This window comes from Eutrigla gurnardus, assembly GCF_963514095.1.
Source record: "Eutrigla gurnardus genome assembly, chromosome: 14".
Classification (NCBI taxonomy): Eukaryota; Metazoa; Chordata; class Actinopteri; order Perciformes; family Triglidae; genus Eutrigla; species Eutrigla gurnardus.
The window spans coordinates 1716000-1735756 of NC_139937.1; the positions used below are offsets into that span (position 1 = coordinate 1716000).

Consider the following 19757-nt stretch of genomic DNA (forward strand, 5'->3'; position numbering starts at 1 on the left):
TGTGTGTGTGTGAGTGTGTGTGTGTGTGTGTGTGTGTGTGAGAGAGAGAGAGAGAGAGAGTGTGTGTGTGTGTGTGTGTGTGTGTGTGTGTGAGAGAGAGAGAGAGAGAGAGAGAGAGAGAGAGAGAGAGAGAGAGAGAGAGAGAAAGAGTGTGTGTGTGTGGTGGTAATAGATCACGTACGTCCCCAGTGGTGTTTGTTTTAAATGAGAGTTTGTCCTCACAAGCACATTACCACGCCGAGCTGCCAGAGCCTGTTTACCCTGCAGGAGAAATATTTCACAATTATGGACTTTTGTGCTTTTTCTATTACATGACCCTCACCAGACTGGAGAGAGCGCTTTATCTTTTTTATTGCCAATTACAGGTGTCCGAAAGCACACTGGGCTGAAATAAGGAGGGAATAATCAGCGAGAGTGAGTCTAGCTGACAGACAGACAGACAGACAGACAGACAGACAGACAGACAGACAGACAGGCATACATACTGACTGGTTATACTTACACAACACATTCAGTACGATGTTGCAGCTAACCAGCATGAGGAGAGCAGTCAGCGCCTGATTCAGTCCCCGTCAGCCTGTTTCGACACAAACCCAGCCTGTAGCTGCCTGTTCAGTCTTAATCCCCCGGCTGCAGCGCAGAGTGCACCCAAAAGATAACATGGTACGTCTGCTGAAGTTTAGGTCAAGTGGATACTCGAGTGCACACAAACACAACGTATGCAGTATTCAGTAGTGGCAAAGTATTCAGACCCTTGGAAATAGATAATAAAAGTGCAGAAATATAATTACCTGATTAATTGTACTAATGTAGATACTGTTTTACCACTGGCTTACACATGAAACATCACAGCACACTACAGTACCATGGTTGTGCTGTAGTTCTCTCTCCTCCATGGCGGTGCCGCCCTTGTTAACACTCTGTCTCTCTACCCTCCCTCTTTTGGTCCCTAAAGGCTCCTCTCCAAAGCAGCAATATTTCTCCTTGAAATTAAATTAATCTCTGCCAGTTGATTTATGGAGGCGTGTCTTGCCACAACACTGCTGCAACAAATGTGCTCAGTTAAACTGGAACTACAACTAAATAATGTCAGCTCTTTCTTGGAAAGTGTGTTAATCTTGCCAAACGGGAACATTCTTTCCTCACGTTGCTGGCTCTGTGCCGTGTACTGTGGTGTTTCACTTGCCCTGTGTTGCATAATCCAGCAGGTTCCTCACTCTCAGGCTGTTTGGAGACAAGCACTGAACCTGACGGATAGATGACACAATAGTCGAAATAAAACAAACGAAAACAGCCAGTACCTTCAACTTCCCGATGTTCATTAAAAATAAAACTAAACACTCAACAAGGTTGAGAGGGGAAAGCAGCTAGGAGCTGCGTTTTTGTGCTGTGTTGTAGAGAAACAAAGGTACACACATTCATGAGTTTGTGTTGATGAAGCAATCACACATTTTCAGCTCACTAGTCACAGCGATGCACACACACACGGACGCTGAATAATCCTCCTCTGCTTTAATTCCTTTGGTTTAAATAGCAAAAGCTCATGAATAAGAATAGCTGACAATGACTGTAGGAATGAGGTGCCAAGAAAAAAATAATAAACAGGCGTGTAGCTGAAACAACAACAACATGTTGACAGTCTGTCGGAGCAACAGAGCGGGCATCTGGTGTGTCGAGGTGATACTGTTGTCAAATTACTCTCAACACAGCCGCCCACACACTGGGCTGATTAATGCTGAGTCATACTTTTTAGACTTTTTTTTAGATCTTTGGTTTTGCTCATTGAACGGTAAATAATGCCTCATGCCAGAGCTCCATCATGAAATGTTTGTTTGTCTGATCCAATATGGCAGGTCATCAATGGTTTGATGTGAGATATTGCACCATCTTAGTTTACATGCTTTGGTAATCACCAACTCCCCAATCTGTTTTTTAGATTTGTGCAATCTGTACTTCCCATCACCTCCTGCTCTTAAGTACACACCGACGGCTCTATAAAACATCCAGAGAGCAGAGAGGGAGACGAAGTTAGCGATATCCCAGCAGACGCGATGACCCGCATCGAGAAGAAAGGTGAGTGCACCTTAAAGGATGTGCACCAGACGGTCTGGTATTAGGACGGGCCAGTTCATGCTGTTGTGATGGGGCTGCACTTGTGGATCTGCATGGACTCTGATGTTGTTTATCTGCTTCCTGTGTCCTCAGGTGCCCTGGACACCAGAGGCCACGCCGTCCTCATCGGCCTCTTGCTCTCTGTGGCCTCCTGTCAGACTGCAGACAGTCTGGAGAAGGAGGTGTCTGCTCTGAAGCTGAAACTAGACCTGTCGATGAATCGCTACAGAGTCCTGTGTAAAGAATTCTCCAACCTGGCAAACAGCTGCTCCGCTCCAGGTACGCCACTTTCCTCTTGCATGCTCCAGCAGATGGACCAGAAATCATCCATTTCTTTACATGCTGCAATCCCACATGTATTCTGCATTTGTCCGTAAACCATCTGTAAAGTTTTCCTGTCGAGCAAAGTAAATACATGCACTCTCCCACAGTGGTGAACTGTGGCGAGTGCAGCCAGGGCTGGCTTCACGTCGGGGACCAGTGCTTCCTCGTCAGCACCGACAGGAGCAACTACTCTACAAGTGTGGAGAGGTGTGCAGAGATGGACTCGCATCTTGCCATTTTGACCACTAAAGCACAGCATGTAAGTGTGTCTGTGTGGGGCTTTTCTCTCTCTCGATTTGACTATATTTGTTGATATATATATCATGTTATATGTTATATTTGTAGGATGCCGTGGAACGAGAAGGCAGAGAAATCGGAGGGCTCTACACGTACTACTGGATCGGACTGTCTGACATGGAGAGTGAAGGACTCTGGAAATGGGTGGACAACTCAACACTTACAACAGCGTAAGTGTGAAATGTCTAAAATAAAAACTTGTCTCATAATAAGACAGTGTTGTTCATACACAAACAAATCAATAACACATATTCAAGTGCTTAAAACATTGTGTGGACGCCTGCCGAGCCTCAAGTTGATGGATTAACAGACCTACCAAGAATGCAATGGTTTTAAAGACACATTTCATTATAAAGTTGTCTTCATGTCTTTTGTTCCAGTCTTCTGTTAAGTAAAGTAGAGCCGAGGCATTTGGGAATGTTGGTAGTTTCAGAGGTTAAAAGGTCATGAAGCCAAATATGTGCCATAAATGAAAAGCAAAATCACCAAAGCAATGAACAAACATTAAATGTTTAAACGTTAAAACGTGGTGGTGGTGTGAGACAAAAAGTCAGGCCAATCAAGTCATCAGGATTCAGCCTCTGGAGACAGTGAATGTCTCTGTTGTTATTCCTAAATCATACACTAGCTGATTAAAACTATAGTTTATAACTACATAGTATGGGTATTTGGTTTGGATTGTAAGAAATTACAGTTTATATAAGACTCATCATCAAGTGAGCACATCACACATAGCATGCTTGATATCAGCCTTTATGCATGCAGATGTTACTAATTAATGCATATGCCCCCTAAAAAGATGAGTTTAGATTAAATAATCAAAGTTTATTGTGAACAAAGAAATAATTGTAAGAAATAAAGGAAGAAGAAATAAACACTTTTTTCTGTGTGTAGATTTTGGGACAAGCTGCAATCACAGCCAGACAACAACGTGTCCGGCGGTCTGGAGGGGGAGAACTGTGCCGTGGTGCACAGCCACACTCAGCTGTGGTACGACGTTCCCTGTTCTTTCACGTACCCACGGGTCTGTCAGAGGGACGCCTTCCCGCTGCTCTGAGCACCAGCCCCAACTGCAGGACCACCAGTCCCCGCTGCAGGACCACCAGCCCCCGCTGCAGGACCACCAGCCCCCGCTGCAGGACCACCAGCCCCCGCTGCAGGACCACCACTCACTGATGAAAGATATTTATGGTTTAATCACACACTTCCAAGGTTTATCTTTGCATTTTCATCTACAAATAAACAATAATCTGTCAACAAAAAACTGTGCACATGTACTTAATATCAACACATGCTCATTTAAAAAAAAAAAGATTTATTAACGAGTCCCCGAAATGATTTGATCCCAAACTTGATTTCTTCCAAACATTTTAATATGTCCAAAAATACACATTAACATGAATACAACTTATTATAAGCAAATATAAATCTTCCCATTTATTCAAAGTTATGAGGTGTAATTGTGATGTAGAAATGCCAATATAGAATTACAATATGCTCTGTAAATATTTGAATCTGTCAACAATTATTATTTGAATGGCTTAGCATTGTATACATACATTACAATGTATTTATACATGGGACTATAAGCTGTACTACACATTATTATTGACCGGTTTAATTCGCAACACAATATTATAGGATATGTAATAATATGGGTCCCTCCACTATAGGACGAGGGGGTCCTTGGCCTGAAAAACGTCAAAGACCTCTGTTATAGAGCATCATAAAAATATACATTACATATAAAGACAAATCTCGAAACAACATGGATGAAAGAGAGCATAACAAAAATCATTAATAACAGCATTCATCACAAACAATACAAATGAAAGCACAATTAAAAGAAGCATGGAGGAATTCATATAATTCAAAAGTCCCTTCGGTTTACATGTTATAATACAGATATAAAAACAATCCAATAGAGCTGATATGTGCAACTGTAAAATATTTTTTTTGATAAGACAGTCTTTGAACTGAACTTGTGAAACTTCCAGACAATCATCTAACACACCTAACAGAGTTTGACAGTCCAGTAAATATGAAAAATCCATCTCATCTCGACAGATATTCGATTGGCTGCGATGTCCTCGTGGAAGTCTCTCTGTGTGAGGTATTATGTTCTGTAGAATCCTTTGGGTTTGGGGCTGAAGCATAAAAGTAACAGGTTTCTTTGTTTGAGTTAGGGAAAGAGACACAAAGCCACGGAAAAAACAAAGTGCAGATGTTTGTTTTATTAATGTTTATTTCTTCATAAAACCGCTTATGGTGAAAAAATGGCGAGTGTGAACGTGTGTTTGGAGTCATTTCATGAATCCAGGAAATGGTATACGTACGATTTGCATTTGCAGAGTCGACGCCTGAGGTGTCTCATCTTCTGCTAATGACAGAGCGAGAGAGAGAGAGAGAGAGAGAGAGAGAGAGAGAGAGAGAGAGAGAGAGAGAGAGAGAGACTTAGTGCCACATTAATGATCCCGTGTGATCCAACAGAAAGGAATGGGTGGTTTGACTGTACTTGTCTGCGTCGGTAGAGGATGAAACCGAGGATGAAGAGGAGGATGGCGATGGCGCTGACACTGCATATGACCACCAGCATCCACACACTCAGTTTAGCTTCTGTGTAAAACAAACAGAGGGGCATCAAACACCATACAGTACACAGAGCAAACCGAGCTTCTGTCGTAAAGAGTGCTTGTGGCCACAGGTCATGCCCGTGTCATATTTCCTGCTCTCTTTTCACTTCCTGTGCTCACCGATGTCGAGTGTTATCTCAGCCGACGCCAGCCTCGTGTTGCTCTGCCACAGCTCACACCTCCACTTCCCGCTATCTCCTGTCCCGACTTCAGGGATGGCCAGATGGGCGGGGTGGCGGTCCGGCGGCAGAGACGACAGGGACGAGCGCTCCGGCGGGAACCACTTCAGTCGCAGGTCAGAGGGCAGCGGACGGCCGAGGCCACAGGTCAGGTTGAGCTGCTGGCCAGAAATGACGTGCGTTGTGGGGGAGGAGATGACTGGAGAGCGAGAGAATGAAGAGGTGCAGAAAGAGAGAAAGTAAAAAATATGAAATGCATGAGAAAATGTGACAGGCTCGACATTCGCTCTCTGAATGTGAATGAGCTTCTGTTGCTGCCGCACCGGTTCATCTTTCCCAGAATGAGGGAATAAATGACTTCCATAAAATGCTTCTTTATAAAAGAAAAATAGATATTTATATAACTGCACAGCTAATCTGTACAGACTAAAGACATGGAGCACAGGAAGAAGGGAAATGATCTCCAGAAATAAGATTGATTCTGGCTCTCCCATATCCCTCCAAGTTCGTTATGATGTACCGTCCATCCACTGAAAGACAATTGGAGCTGAAACAACGATTATTTGTCCAAATCATAAAAAAAATAAAAGCCCTAAACTTTTAACCCTTCAAATGCAAATACACGCTGGTCTCCTTGAAATCCTGTTCTAATTGAGTGCGTTTTGGCTTTGGACTGCTGGTGAGGCCTCTGGGAAACTACGACCGCCCTCAAGAAAACAACCGACAGATTCATTAAAACAAAAATATAAGCTGCAGCCGTAACAAAGGTAAAATCCAGCTATCAATACATTTCATTTGATTGAGTTTTGTTATGTAGGATCACCACTGGATGATTTGTCCCTGTTATCAGTTATCATAAAACCAATGAATTAGAATATAACACCTGATGTACCAGGCCTTCAACTAGACTACTATGTCATATGCTTCTTTGTATTTAATCTAAATTCAAACCGACGCCAGCTAACATTTGATTATTTGTTCCCTTCTATCTTTACCAAACGTTCAGCAAGTTATTTGCAGTCAAAAGCCATAACGGCAGTGGTTCTCAGTCTGAGTTTCAGTGTTTGTCTTGTTTATTTCATCGAGCTTGCTTGAACACCATTAAACCTCGACACTAGAAGTATTAGAAGCAGACAAGCATTCACTCAGCACCGTCTTTACGGCAGCAGTTACTTCAGGGGGGCAAGAGAATCACAAACATGGCAGCAGGACTCCACAGGGATCTCGTCAAGTTTAGGGGTATTCGCCCCCCCTCCTCTGAATAATCCATCAGATTGGCAGTCTTGTTTCAATGTTCCTGGGTAACTAATAGCTCTGATAGAAAATGGGAAATCTTAATTTTCCACCATAAATCCTCCGAACACAGAGTCCAATTAAAAATTCATTTTGCTATCGCACGTTTATGGCGGATGGAAAGCTAGTTATGCTCTATTAAAACAAGTGGAGCTAGACAAGTGCATTAGCCACTGAATTAGGCACACCACACCAGGGACACTTCCAAATAAAGAGATTTAAACACTCGTCTCGGAGAGAAGAGCAGAGGAAGAGAGGAGGCAGAGAGGCCACTTGTGTATGACAGTTAAAAAGGAGGAGTAACCACTGGACATGAAGAAGATGAATGAGGATGTGAGTGGAACATTCATTGTGACTTACTTTGCAGCACCTCTACATGCACAGTCCTGGTCAGAGTTACACCATTTTTAAATTTCAGGGCGCATGTGTAATTTCCCCCGTCTTCTTCTCTCCCTCGATTTCTGGTCAAAGACAGGTTTCCTTTTTTAGGGTCTGGTATGGGACGCAATCCTCGGTCCTGGACCGCCTGCCAGGTCACCGGGTCCTTCAGAGAGAGGTTGAAGAGCCTCTGTGGACTCCAGCCGGCTTTAGGGACGAAGAGCCAGTGAGCTTCCTGGATGTTCTTTGCTGTGATTTGCTGCCACGTGATGTGATCAGGAAAGGAACAGGGGATGGTGAGAGGCCAGGATTTAGACGTATACTGGTGTGAAGGACCTGGGGAAAGGTCTACACAGGAAGGAAAGAGAGGCAGCGGTGAAGATCTTCAGCATGAGGGAACAGTCCTGTCAAATGAATGCATGCACATAGACACAGTCACTCACCCAACACTGTGACAGAAATGTTGGCCTTGTACTCTTTTCTGTCGTTTGTTACAACACAAGTCCACTGGCCTCTAACGTGGCTTTTGGCCCTCCAGGAGAGTCCTTCCAGGTTATCTGTCATCCCCTGGGGATTCAGCCAGCGTATCGCTGGCTTCTTGTGACCCTGAGGAGTCTCAGCGGTGCAGGACAGAGCCAGTGAGTCGCCAGGCATTAGAGGGGAGGGTGGCTGCACACTCACTAGGAAAAAGAATGAAAATTACGACATTATTCAATGTAAAGATAATTCAATATTCCATCCATCGTCTACCGCTTATCCTGTATTCAGGGTCGCGGGGGGGCTGGAGCCTATCCCAGCTATCATTGGGCAAAGGCAGGGTACACCCTGGACAGGACGCCAGTCTATCACAGGTATCACATGTAGAGACAAACAACCATTCACACTCACATTCACACCTATGGGCAATTTAGAGTCACCAATTAACTTATCCCCATCCTGCATGTCTTTGGACTGTGGGAGGAAGCCAGAGAACCCAGAGAGAACCCACACTTACACGGGAGAACATGCAAACTCCACACAGAAGGAACCCGGGCCGACCCGGGAATCGAACCCGGGACCCTCTTGCTGTGAGGCGAGAGTGCTACCCACTACACCACCGTGCAGTCCATATAATTCAATATTTTTACTTCTATTTGGCTGTACATTTCCATCAAGTAAACGTAGTTGGACAAATATAAATACAGCAGCAGTGAGGTAGAAATCACCCAAAATGTTCATGATCATGTTTTATGAGTTTGTCCAAAAGATTCTTGAGCCTGACAGGATAAACCCACACGCCTCGGGTTAAAACATGAAAATCCTAGTTACACATTTTATAAAAGCATATTTCCCCAAAATATATCCAGTCCAGACTGGACTGATCACGTCACCTTATTTCTACTCTTACCATTGACTTTGAGTAGTTTATACTCAGTAAAGGAATGGACTTCATTTACTGAGTGTTTAAAAAAAATAGACCCAAAGTATTCTTCTCGGATGTTTGTGATGATCAGCGAGGCTTCAGACAAGGACAGATTGCCTTTCCAGGGTTCAACTGCAAGGGAAGAATTCAATGGTTGTTATCGTGAAAAGTAGTTTATATGTTTCATCTGGTGATGGTAAAACATGTTTTTATTATTATTATATTATTATTATGTTATAATGCATTGTTCACCTGTAGTGGTCCACATTTTACCATGGGGATTGCGCCCAGCGAGTTCAAGGCCTTCTTTTTCCCGGAACCAGTACACATAATCTTTTTGTAGGTTGATCCCCGCTGGAGGGTGAAGGGTCACCTTGTCGCCCAGCTGAGCGTAGACCAACTCTTCTGCCCCTACGACAGTGACGAGGAGGTTATGTGTTGTTGAACAAGTCACCATAAATGGATTGTCTGCAGTCAATGCACCTTACCTGTTGTTGACATGAGTGCTGCGACCAGGACAACGGAGTGAAGTAAGTTCTTCATTTCAGTCACACGTCTGAAAAAAGTCAGGAGATATATAGAGATAACACATTTATATAACATATCATAATTGTTTGTATTTTCATTCATAAAAAGCAGAAAAGGAGGGGAAGGAGTGGACAAAGGGGAAAAGGAGTGGTCAAAGTACGGAGCCCTGTGGAACACCAAGTCATTGAAGGTTTTTGCAGAGTAGCTTCTGTCTCAGTTTAACCCTGCAAATCTACCTTTGTGAAACTTAAACTGAGCTCGTGGTTTGGTTTTCGACTGACACCGTGTCAGAGACCTGTTGATTCAACTATATGTTTTTATAACTTCTTTTTGTGTTTATTGGCGAGTCAGTTTGGTAGCGATATTATACTAGACTGCATTACATATTTGTTTATATTTTGTGCACCCTTTCTACAAATGAAAGAGACAAAAACACTTCTACAGTGATGCAATATAAACACTAACAACTACTAATATGAATGCTCACAAATAAATAACTTGTTCATTTATGGACACAAAGGGTCAAATGAAGCATCAGAGCAAATGAGATACATAATGTTGTAGAGACGTCCTTACTTCATCGTATCATTTTTACATATATCACCTTTTGCTGCAAAGAGGAATCATTCAGCAGGAAACAAAGGGGGCTTTGTGGTGGTCTCAGATTTGGAGAGATTTGAAGATGAAAGAGTTCCGAGCGTAGAGAGAAGGCGGGCTACGGTGGGTTCTTGGATGAGAAGAAGCAGACAAAGGCGGAGGGAAGAGAGGCAGAGAGCGTACGTTGGGTTGTGGTGGGCCTTGATTTAGTTAAGGTGCAGATTGTTATCCCTCCCAGTCCTCCCCCTCAGTCTCTCACGTCTCTTCCTCCCCTGTTCCACGAAAGACGGATCTCTCCACGCTGAAAAGAGAAAAGAAAAGACCACAGCACCAGCAGCACACTTAGACTGTGGTTGAATGGTAGATGTTTCTCTCTTCTCTCTCCCTGTCTCACTCCGTATCTCTCTCTCCCTCCACATTAAAACAAAACACCATTATAGTGTGTACGTATATGTGATTGAGCACAAATACATATTTTCAAAGACTTTTATTCTCGCCTTTGTATTGATTTGACCCTTGGTGTAAGGCCCAGACAAGAGATCGGAGATTTATTTGTCAAAATTATATTTGACACAAAAGCAGTGCAGATTAAGACATCGCTTATTAATGTTTATTTGGCGTTTTTAAATAAATTACATTGTACAAATAGGTAATTAGAAACAATGAGCTAATAAAACAAGATATAGAATAAGAATATGAAGAATAAGAAAATAAAAGTTTCGAGTCAAAGATGAGTTGTTTTTGCAAGATATTTACATAGTTGGTTATAATAATAATCATGGTGATGATATTTATTTTTTCTCTATTAAGCTATTGCAACACGTTGCAACAGTGAATATCCTTAAAGACTTGTACCAGGTTGTGACAAATACTTTTATGGTATAAAAGAAAGTTTGAGCACCCTGGCGGTCTCGGGGTTAAGGCGGCAGAATGTCATGGCTCATCATGCTCCCCTTGTTTCCCTCTATATGTGCATCAAAATATCTCTAAAAGTCTCTTTGTCTCACCATTAGAGGCAAATGTCCTGTGAAAATGAGTCACAGTCCTCTACATTAAAGTATCGGGATGTATATTTCAAATTTATGACGGTCATTAAGTGTCTTTATGTCAACACGCACACTGATCTGGCCTCACACTTCAGAGTCTTGAAAAGCAACATTAAACACTCAAATCTGAGCTGATGTGTTTCAAGGAGAAATGTCTCAAAACAAATGGATTATGTATGTTTGCAGTGTGTCTGCAATAGAGAGAGTTGAGTGAGATTTACTAGAATTTGTTTTGTTTTTTTGCATTATTCATTAGCACTCGGATCAGGGTTTGTAAACGGACGTACAAAGTCACCTGTGGAGATCCAAACCCAGAAACCAAGACCAGCATATCTGTAGTCAGGATGGAGCATCAACATGAGCAGAGTTGGAGGGGAGGGGAGGAGAAGGGGGAGGAAGGGGGGAGGAAGGGGGAGGAGAGCCAGCAGAGGAGGAGGAAGGGACAGGCAGGATTACAATATAAATATACTTATTGATTGAAATGTGTCTAATTTCTAATAAAGGCTGCGCCTGAACTAAATTCAACATACTTTTAATATTTTACTCCTTAAAAAAAAAAAAAAAAAAAAAAAAAAAAAATATATATATATATATATATATATATATATATATATATATATATATATATATATATATATTAAGGAGTAAAATATTAAAAGAATGTTGGATGGAATTTAGTGCAGGCACAGCCTTTATTAGAATAAACTATGTGTCTACTATGCGTAAACCCTGAATATATAGTTTAAGCAGGAAGAAAATGTTGGACCGAAAAATCAGTGGAACACAAATTGACTTTAACGGCGTATCAACATTTTTAGTCAGATTGTATTTAACGGTCCATATAAAATGGATGCACTGATCATTTATGTCTATAATCTGTAAATTGTGTGTATCGCTGGAGTCCGATTTGTGCCGCCTGGTATTTTAAAGCAAGAAAGAGGAAATGCAACATATACAAAAAAAAAACATCAAAATGATTTGCGGTGCACGTCCACATTATTTAAAAAAAATATTTAGCATGTTTTAGTTTTACTTAAATGATTTGCGTTTGATTAATACAGCTTGTCTCTGTAGCTGCATTAGATCTAAAACCCACAACGACCTTTCGGCCCCGCTGACCCCACTGAGGTCTTACAGGTTCGTTATTCAATACTAGTATCAGGCACTGATATTTGGTGTATACAGCAGTACATGTTGTTATATTTATATGCATATTCAGCTGAACACTGTTTTGTATACTCACAGGTGTGGTTCAGTGTCGGTGTCTCTGTGTGTTCAGTGATCCGGAGTCGGGTGGAAATCTTGAATATTTATCAAACAATCTCTCTTTGTGCCGTGCCGTTGCACCTCCCTCGTCACCGATTGGTCTGGAGACGAAGCACACAGTCGTCGATCAAACGCAAAATCACAATAATGACCTTTGATTGGTTGTAACAGAGGGAGAGGGTAAGATCTCATTCCTATGTGTGTGTTTTTATCAACTTAATACAGATTGAATGATTCCCCTAATGTGTTGATATGCTGTGTTATATTTGGTAAAAACACTATCATTCGGGCAGTGTAATCACGCCTTATTTTAATCAGTAAATTCTAATTTAGTCACGACTTTCTTTGTTCATTTCTACTTTTTAATCCGTCCAACTGATAAACAAACAACTAATCTTAATTGGCTAAAATTGTGATTTGAGTTGCTGCCTGATAACAGCCTCCACGGACTCCTTCTCTATCTTCAGCATGTTCTAAATAGCACATGGGCGGCTTATGGCCTCATTTAGTATACGAGCTGATTGGATTTGACTTCAGTCATATAATTGTACTGATTTAGATACATAATTAGTTTATCGGAATTCAAGACATTCACCTCTGACCCGATCTTCACAAAAGCAGCTGATAAATGCAAATTAAAAATGAAATGCTTCCTAAAAAGAAACAGATAAAATGCCGTGAGGGGAAAATACATTTGTCACGCTGGGACGGCTGTACAGAGAAAAGTGGTCATGTGAGTTTAATATGATAAAAATGGTGAAATAAACACATCAGGAGACTTTAAACCATAAACAAACATCTCATATTCTCATATTATAAGATGAACTTGTTCCAACACCAGTTCCCGTGTTCATTTTTATACTCTGACCTACCAGCAATCTTCATTTTCATTTAAACAATGCCGTTCCTCAGTGACTTTAACAACGATAGTCTGTTAGTTCTGAGAAGCTACGTGAACGCTGGAGCACATCTCAAATGCACAGCGGGATGAATAAAAGTCTGGAGGGTGATTTGTGTCTCATCTGACAAACAAAAAGACTGATGATGTTTCTGAACAAAATAGTCAAACTGCTGTCATATTATTGAATATCAATCAAAGAAACAGACCTACAGACAAAAAAGTCCACAATTTCTTTCTTAAATTCCCCCTTGAGGAACATTAAAGTTACATAATTCATTTTTCCATCACTGAATGATAACTTGACATTACAGCTGTGTCTTCTCATTGCAGCGCTCCACTGATGATACATCATACGGCAAATGATTAAATCCACAAGAAAATATGTATTTTGGCAGCGCCAGGTTCATGTCATGTTTAAATGTTTAGTAGTAAAAGAAAAAAGTCAAATTGAATAAAGATTTGAACAAATACTCGTCCCAACAAGTTTGAACACGGTCCGTAAAACTGAAGACGTTTCCAGGTTCCACTAAATGTTTTCATCTAATCATATCTTCTGTTCTCTGATCCGATGATTTAGTATTCCATGATTTTGTGCAAGCGATCAGAATAAACCAAGCAGATGAGAGCGGCCCGTGCAATGAATAAAAACGTAGATGGAAAGGTTTCATCAGCTGTATGTGTATGACACTAAATAAACTAGTCCTGCACTCATTGAGCTCTGTGGTGCTGGTCTTGCTGAACTCTGCACCACGAACCCATCCAGGAATGATCATTTCTACGTGTTCTTTTGAAGTAAACAAGCCTACCGTTTCCATGTTTGTGTTCTCTTTTATTTAAATCGCCAGTCATCCAGTGTAAAACTCAGATTGCACTCAAGTAGTTCTTGTTTTTGAATGTGCACCTGTGCGGGACCAAACATCTGCCTGCTTATCTTCCTGACCTGCTGTAGAGTCTCGTCTGCACTCAATAACATCACATCTGTGGCTCTGACTGTTGTCTGAGTGTCTCTGACAGCTTCTTGTGGTCCTTACTGAAGCGCTGCACACCAACATCACGCATACAATGTCGAGGTTTAACTCCTCTCATAAACTTTTGCAGATTTCAAACCATTCAAGAGGTTTTTGAGGGGTGGTTTTTGAGGGGTGAAGAAACGGGAATGGCTAAACAAGTTGGCATTTTTTTCTCTCTTTTCAGTAAAACTTAAAAATCAACACCTAAAAACAAAGAAAGTTTGTAAAATGAGGCACTGTTGTTGGATTTCAGGTTTGGTGGGTCATCAACAGTGAGAACAATACAATACAGGCTGCTGTGTTTAAGGTTGATTTCGAGCATCCTTGTTTCTTGCTCCACATTGAAACATTGGTTTTTCAGCATCCTAACAAAATGGACTATGTGATAACGAGGTGATCTGTCGGCGGCTAAGCTAACTGGCGACAGCAACGTGGATCATTAAGGAGGTGCAGAAACACAGTGCTGAGGCGGTTTAGAAACGTGAACCACAACAAGGACCAAACAAACATCTCATATACGTCTCATGTGTCTCTCTGAGGTTTGTCTGCCTGCCTCTGTACTGCCTTCATGAAGGGCTCACACCTGCTTCTGTTCCCTCGGAGCGCCAAATCAAACCAGCCTTTCTGTTTGTGAAACCTTCTCGAGCTACGGCTGCCTGTGCAGAAACATTCACTTCAGGGGCCGAGTGCGAATGACTCTCTCTTACAGAGCATCTGGACATTAACGTGTCGTAAAATATAGGTTTCAAAGTTGACGGCATCACAGTGGAGGCAGGTCTGTCTTTTGAGCTGTGAATTTGATGGAAAACACCTGAAAGTGAGGACTCCCTCGTTAGTCACTCACCTAACGAGGGCGTGTGGACCACGTCGTTTCATTACTGAAAGAGACAAAAGACTAAAAGTGTGGGCCACAAGCAAGACTGAAGGGTGATTCACTTATTTCATACACATCTATTTTCACTCATCCTCTATTCACTCCCACTGAGGATTTCCCTCACAAAGCTTCTCTGTGTTTCTCTTGTCTGTGTGTGTGTGTGTGTGTGTGTGTGTGTGTGTGTGTGCGTTTTATAAACCCTTTGCACGCGGGAAGGTACAGAAATGGTGCGGCGTGTGTTGGCGACTGTTTTCATGTTAAATAAGTCAAAATGTCAGTGGAAAAGAGGTGGAGAATCAGAAAGAAGTGACATTCTGCTCACTACGTGAAAACAGTTTGCTGTTTCATCATGTGAGGGAACGTCATTCAAGCTTCTTTGAAACTTGAGAATTGTGAAACGCTGGCCGTGTTCATCTCCACGTCGTACACACCGCCGCTGAGCTCTGGGTGTTACTGTAACGCTGTTTTATCAGAATGGAAAATAAGATCTTTCCATGCAAACAAGAGCAGGCTGTGTTGCTGTAATGTCATCATGTTTGTGTGGAAGACATTCAAGCAGGCAGAATTATTTTTGCCTTCGGAAAAATGCATCATGGTTCGTGTTCTCGCATACTGTTGTTACTGTAAAGTCATTAACATCATGCTGTTTCATGATGACGCAGGTTATACCATGGAAAAAGTGCTGTACACTCCCACAGAGCCGACATGCAGCATGCAACAGCAACTGTTGTGTTGAAGTGTCTATGTTCCTATGAATAATCAGACCATATTTAATATTCACCAGTAGTAGACCACCCTGTATTCAGGGATTCCCTCCAGACGTCAAAGCATCTAGGAACGTTTCTCTGCTGATGCACCGCAGTACGTCGGGGTTTATACGTTCACCACAATGTTATGCCATATGTTCATAAGGACTCCTAAATAAACATTTTTGACATGATGATGCATTTGCTCGGGCATTCAGGTAAATGTTAACTCACGTAACGCCACATCCTCGGTTCAGTTAGCCGGGTGTTTGCTGCATGTCCGTCTCCACGTGCTCAAACTAGCAAACGAAGGCAAATACCCCCGAATGGATTTATTATTTCACTTTATCACTAAAATTATTATTGTATGACATGTTATGATGTGAAGCACTCTGAGTCTACCTTGTGTATGAAATGTGCTATACAAATAAAGTTGCCTTGCCTAAAAAAGTCAAACCTGGACGACAACATTTTGCCGATACAACAAATTCCACAGCAGCTTCATTAAAACGCCGTGCTAGATCAACCACCAGCTTCGATATAGATCAGATAATTGCATTATATATTGCCCAATTTCTCTGATGCCAGCATTGTCCATAAGTTTTGAAAATAAACCCTACATTGTTTACATACACATGCAACAATGTCACAATGCAGACAATTGCAGTGTGTTTCATGGAAGCCTCACACAACACACAAAGGTGCACACGTCGACCTCACAGTAAGCGCTTTAAACAGAAGGGAAACATTTTGCTGCATTGCCAGGTCCATTAAAGCATCAACGCGTACACACATTATCACCACGGAGGCAGCATCACACAGCCGCCATCTTATTACGAGGGAAACGCTGGACGAGAGGCCAGTCAGGGATCCATCCTAACACACCAGTCATTTAAACACAGATCCGACACGACAACTGAGACTGCAGGCCGAGCCAAGCACGAGGGGACGTGACAGAATCGGAAATCACACATCAGGTTGATCGATTTCAATGAAATGAATTGTGGATTGTTCCAAAATCAACTGTGGCGTTTGCACCTGCAGCCGGAGGCCAGGTGACGGCTCGTTAGCCGCCTCCTGTTGCTCCCAAATCAATGTGCTGATTGCTGAATTTGAGGCCATCAAAATGCTGCTGATTGGCATTCAGTATAACACGACACTACATTTGCAGCAGGTTTACACGGCTTTCTGAACTTAAACACTGTACGTCAAGATTTTCTCAAACATCCTGATGGGATGATAACAGGAGGGAGGCACACACACTGAGGAGAAATTTCAGTTTCACTTTGAATGATAGCGTTCATTTGTGTAAGACAGACAATGAGACAGAGAAGTGAGTAATAGCCATAAGAAGGGAATCCTGTTGTCTCGTATGAAAACACCCCCAGGTCAACATAGATGTTACATTCTCATCACAGAGAAGGCAAAACGCAGCTGAGCAATTCCCTACAGAAGATACAAAAAACACAGCCTGAGCCACCAAATGTAAATGTCGACATGCTCCTCGCCACTGAGAGGGAGACAGGAGAGGGAGAGAGGACAGCATGTATGTGATGTTATAAGTGATACCATTTCATTATTTTGGCTCTGTACTCCAGCACACAAATATAACAATAATTGTTTTTCAAAATGTAATGAATAAATAAATACATTTGAGTGTGTTAGAGATGTTACTTTTCCAAATACAGTTAATGTGAACATTAAAGCAGGGCAAATGAGCCATCACAACAATATTCTATAACAATATATCCCCGTCCTACTTGGACTGCAGCATCCATTCTTCACACAGAACTCAATGACATAATGCTTCTCATGGAGGGGTTTGGTTTTAGTCTGGTGATTACGGACCGACACAGAGGTGAGCAGGTCTCTGTGGGGTGAAGGCCATTAACTCACATCAATTCAAAGCACTTCATTTGTCCCTCAAAGGCCAGTTAGAGGAGAACAGATTCAGACACACAATGAATTCACAGCGATACAAACAATCCCAGATACAACACACCGAGAACCCCAAGAGACAACGCAACGTCAACATGTAAAAAAATGTCATTTAACACTTTGGACACAAGTCGAACTGAGCAGCGGTCAGTTCCACCAGCCGAGTATCGCTGCGGCAACGTATCCTGCACAAGGAGAATCATGCTATTATGTGCTGAATACGGTTTAGTTTGATATTATCTTTAACATTTCCTGTTTATGGTCGTAAAGAAAAATAATAATGTCATATGTTGATAATAGACAGACTTTTGGGTTTGGGGATACTTGCACCACATTTTAACACGTATGGGACTGAATTAGAGCATCAGTTATTAGTGTTGTTTTTCATAACATCTCACCATTCATGAGTTTTATTTCAGATAACTTGACAAACCTTCATAAAGGTGTCAACCAAACATGAACTCTAAATTAGGTTTATTGCTTTAGTCTTTGTTTGGATAAAAAGCTGAACGTTTGTTTTATGTTACAGTTAATGTGCGCGTTAATCTTCCACTTTTTACAATTTCCGTCTTCTGTTGAACTTGGGAGTAACGTCACGTTCATATATGCTGTCTATAAAGTCGGTGGACTTGTGACCAGTGCATATACGTTGAGGTACAGTTTACATTTCTTTAGGCACATTGATGCTTTGTCCAGTCAGACCATGCTGCTCTACTTTACACGGGAACCTGTAAAGGTGAAGTTAGACATTTATCATTTGACCCTAATATTTCACTCTTAGTGCCCAAAAATACACAAACAAAACAATGATTGTTCCCCGTTAAGGATATAAAAGTTAGAAACAAACTGCTATCATGCGATTGTGTGCGTCATTTTTTAGAATGTGGATGTTTATGTGCTTATCATTTGCCCCTTATAACTTAGTGTTATTATTCCTCTTAGAAAGACTTTGCAGGCCACAGAGTGAGGAGATTATTAAACATTCACAAGCGCCTGGTTTGGTTTTAATACTCTTCTGAGTGTTTCCAGAGACTTCCATGAGAATTTGTTTGTATGCCACCCATCAATTCAAAAACAACAACAACTGCTGTTGCCGTTATTGCACAAGTTTGAACTTTACATGTCATAAAATTGAGCAACGGAGAAATCTATTTTAGGCATTTCTGATTTAAGATTTGGAAATCCTTCTCAGGGATGTCATCAGAACCAGTCGAACATGAAGACGATAATCTCCAGGGTGCAACACATCGAGGCTGAGGCATTTAAACAATTATTTGAGGCTCATGATCAAACAAGTATTGTTTTACTCGATGCAACTCATCCGTGTTTCTGTCAGCGAAACATCACGAGGCATTCCGTCGGAACGATATATTAGGAGATATTCTGGCTCATTTGCTTGTCATTCTTTGGGATCATTTGTGTCTGTTTGAGGCAAATTACAAACAAGTCCGATGAAACCAAACCGAGGCCAAGACACAACAATTAGTGTGTGGAACGAGAGGCAAAGAGTTGAAATGTGTGGGCCAGGACGAGAGCAGGTTTGAGTGCTCCAGCTTTGCCCCTCAGTGACCCTTTGCGCCTGTCTACAAGAGTGCATCTCAGGCAGCGCTCGTCACTATAACAGTTTCTCCCCTCGTAGACAGACATGTTGCTATCCTCACTCATCTCCCCCATGTAAGAATATCCCTTAAATCACCTTCTCAAACAGTCGACTGATGACGGATATAAGCCGTATGTTCAGGAGTACTCACATGTGACGATCTCACTGCAGCGACGAGTTCAGCTCTGACATTTGGTCGACAATACGCTCTGCAGGTGGCTCGTTCACTCACACACACACACACACACACACACACACACACACACACACACACACACACAGGAAGTTAGTATGTGTGTATGTATGTACCAGTATGAATGAATGTATGTATGTATGTATGTACTGTATACGTGTGTATGTATGTATGTTTGTATGTACCAGTATAAATGTGTGTAGAAGTATAAATGTGTGTATGTAGAAGTATAAATGTATGTATGAACCAGTAAAAGTGTGTGTGTGTGTGTGTAGCAGTATAAGTGTGCGTGTAGCAGTATAAGTGTGTGTGTAGCAGTATAAGTGTGTGTGTAGTATAAGTGTGTCTATACGAGTATAAGTGTGTGTGTGTACCAGTTTAAGTGTGTGTGTGTAGCAGCATAAGTGTGTCTATATACCAGTATAAGCGTGTGTGTGTGT

The 19757-nt window shown here is 41.7% G+C and overlaps 2 protein-coding genes across 8 annotated transcripts; one reads left to right on the forward strand and one right to left on the reverse strand.

The window, feature by feature from the left end:
• Positions 1–1936: 1936 nt before the first annotated feature.
• On the forward strand, positions 1937–3997 carry LOC311025053 (perlucin-like). Its single transcript, XM_084027734.1, has 5 exons — positions 1937–2073; positions 2206–2391; positions 2544–2695; positions 2782–2903; positions 3628–3997. Exons 1-5 carry the CDS (start codon positions 2052–2054, stop codon positions 3788–3790), a joined length of 645 nt encoding a protein of 214 aa, XP_083883860.1. The 5' UTR covers positions 1937–2051; the 3' UTR covers positions 3791–3997.
• A 44-nt stretch (positions 3998–4041) lies between these two features.
• cd4-1 (CD4-1 molecule) lies at positions 4042–19325 on the reverse strand. Of its 7 annotated transcripts, none has more exons than XM_084027728.1 (13): positions 19276–19325; positions 12033–12156; positions 11085–11122; positions 9751–10044; positions 9107–9174; positions 8871–9029; positions 8604–8750; positions 7660–7896; positions 7199–7564; positions 5487–5744; positions 5249–5349; positions 5070–5113; positions 4042–4880 (listed from the first exon to the last, which is right to left on the reverse strand). In XM_084027728.1, exons 4-13 carry the CDS (start codon positions 9771–9773, stop codon positions 4850–4852), a joined length of 1434 nt encoding a protein of 477 aa, XP_083883854.1. In that variant the 5' UTR covers positions 9774–10044; positions 11085–11122; positions 12033–12156; positions 19276–19325; the 3' UTR covers positions 4042–4849. The 7 variants fall into 7 exon arrangements, with proteins under 7 accessions (XP_083883854.1, XP_083883857.1, XP_083883853.1 ...); XM_084027731.1 differs by having other exon boundaries at positions 9927–10044; positions 11077–11122; XM_084027727.1 differs by having other exon boundaries at positions 11077–11122.
• Between the last annotated feature and the right edge of the window lie 432 nt (positions 19326–19757).

Coding starts and splice junctions, on each gene's coding strand:
- cd4-1 (XM_084027726.1), bottom strand. CDS start 9,773: ATGATTCCTCTTTGCAGCAAAAG. Junction 8,751..8,870: donor TAAAATGTGGACCACTACAG/GTGAACAATGCA, acceptor CTTCCCTTGCAG/TTGAACCCTGGAAAGGCAAT. Junction 5,745..7,198: donor GCATGTAGAGGTGCTGCAAA/GTAAGTCACAAT, acceptor CTCGCTCTCCAG/TCATCTCCTCCCCCACAACG.
- LOC311025053 (XM_084027734.1), top strand. CDS start 2,052: ATGACCCGCATCGAGAAGAAAG. Junction 2,392..2,543: donor AAACAGCTGCTCCGCTCCAG/GTACGCCACTTT, acceptor ACTCTCCCACAG/TGGTGAACTGTGGCGAGTGC. Junction 2,696..2,781: donor TGACCACTAAAGCACAGCAT/GTAAGTGTGTCT, acceptor TTATATTTGTAG/GATGCCGTGGAACGAGAAGG.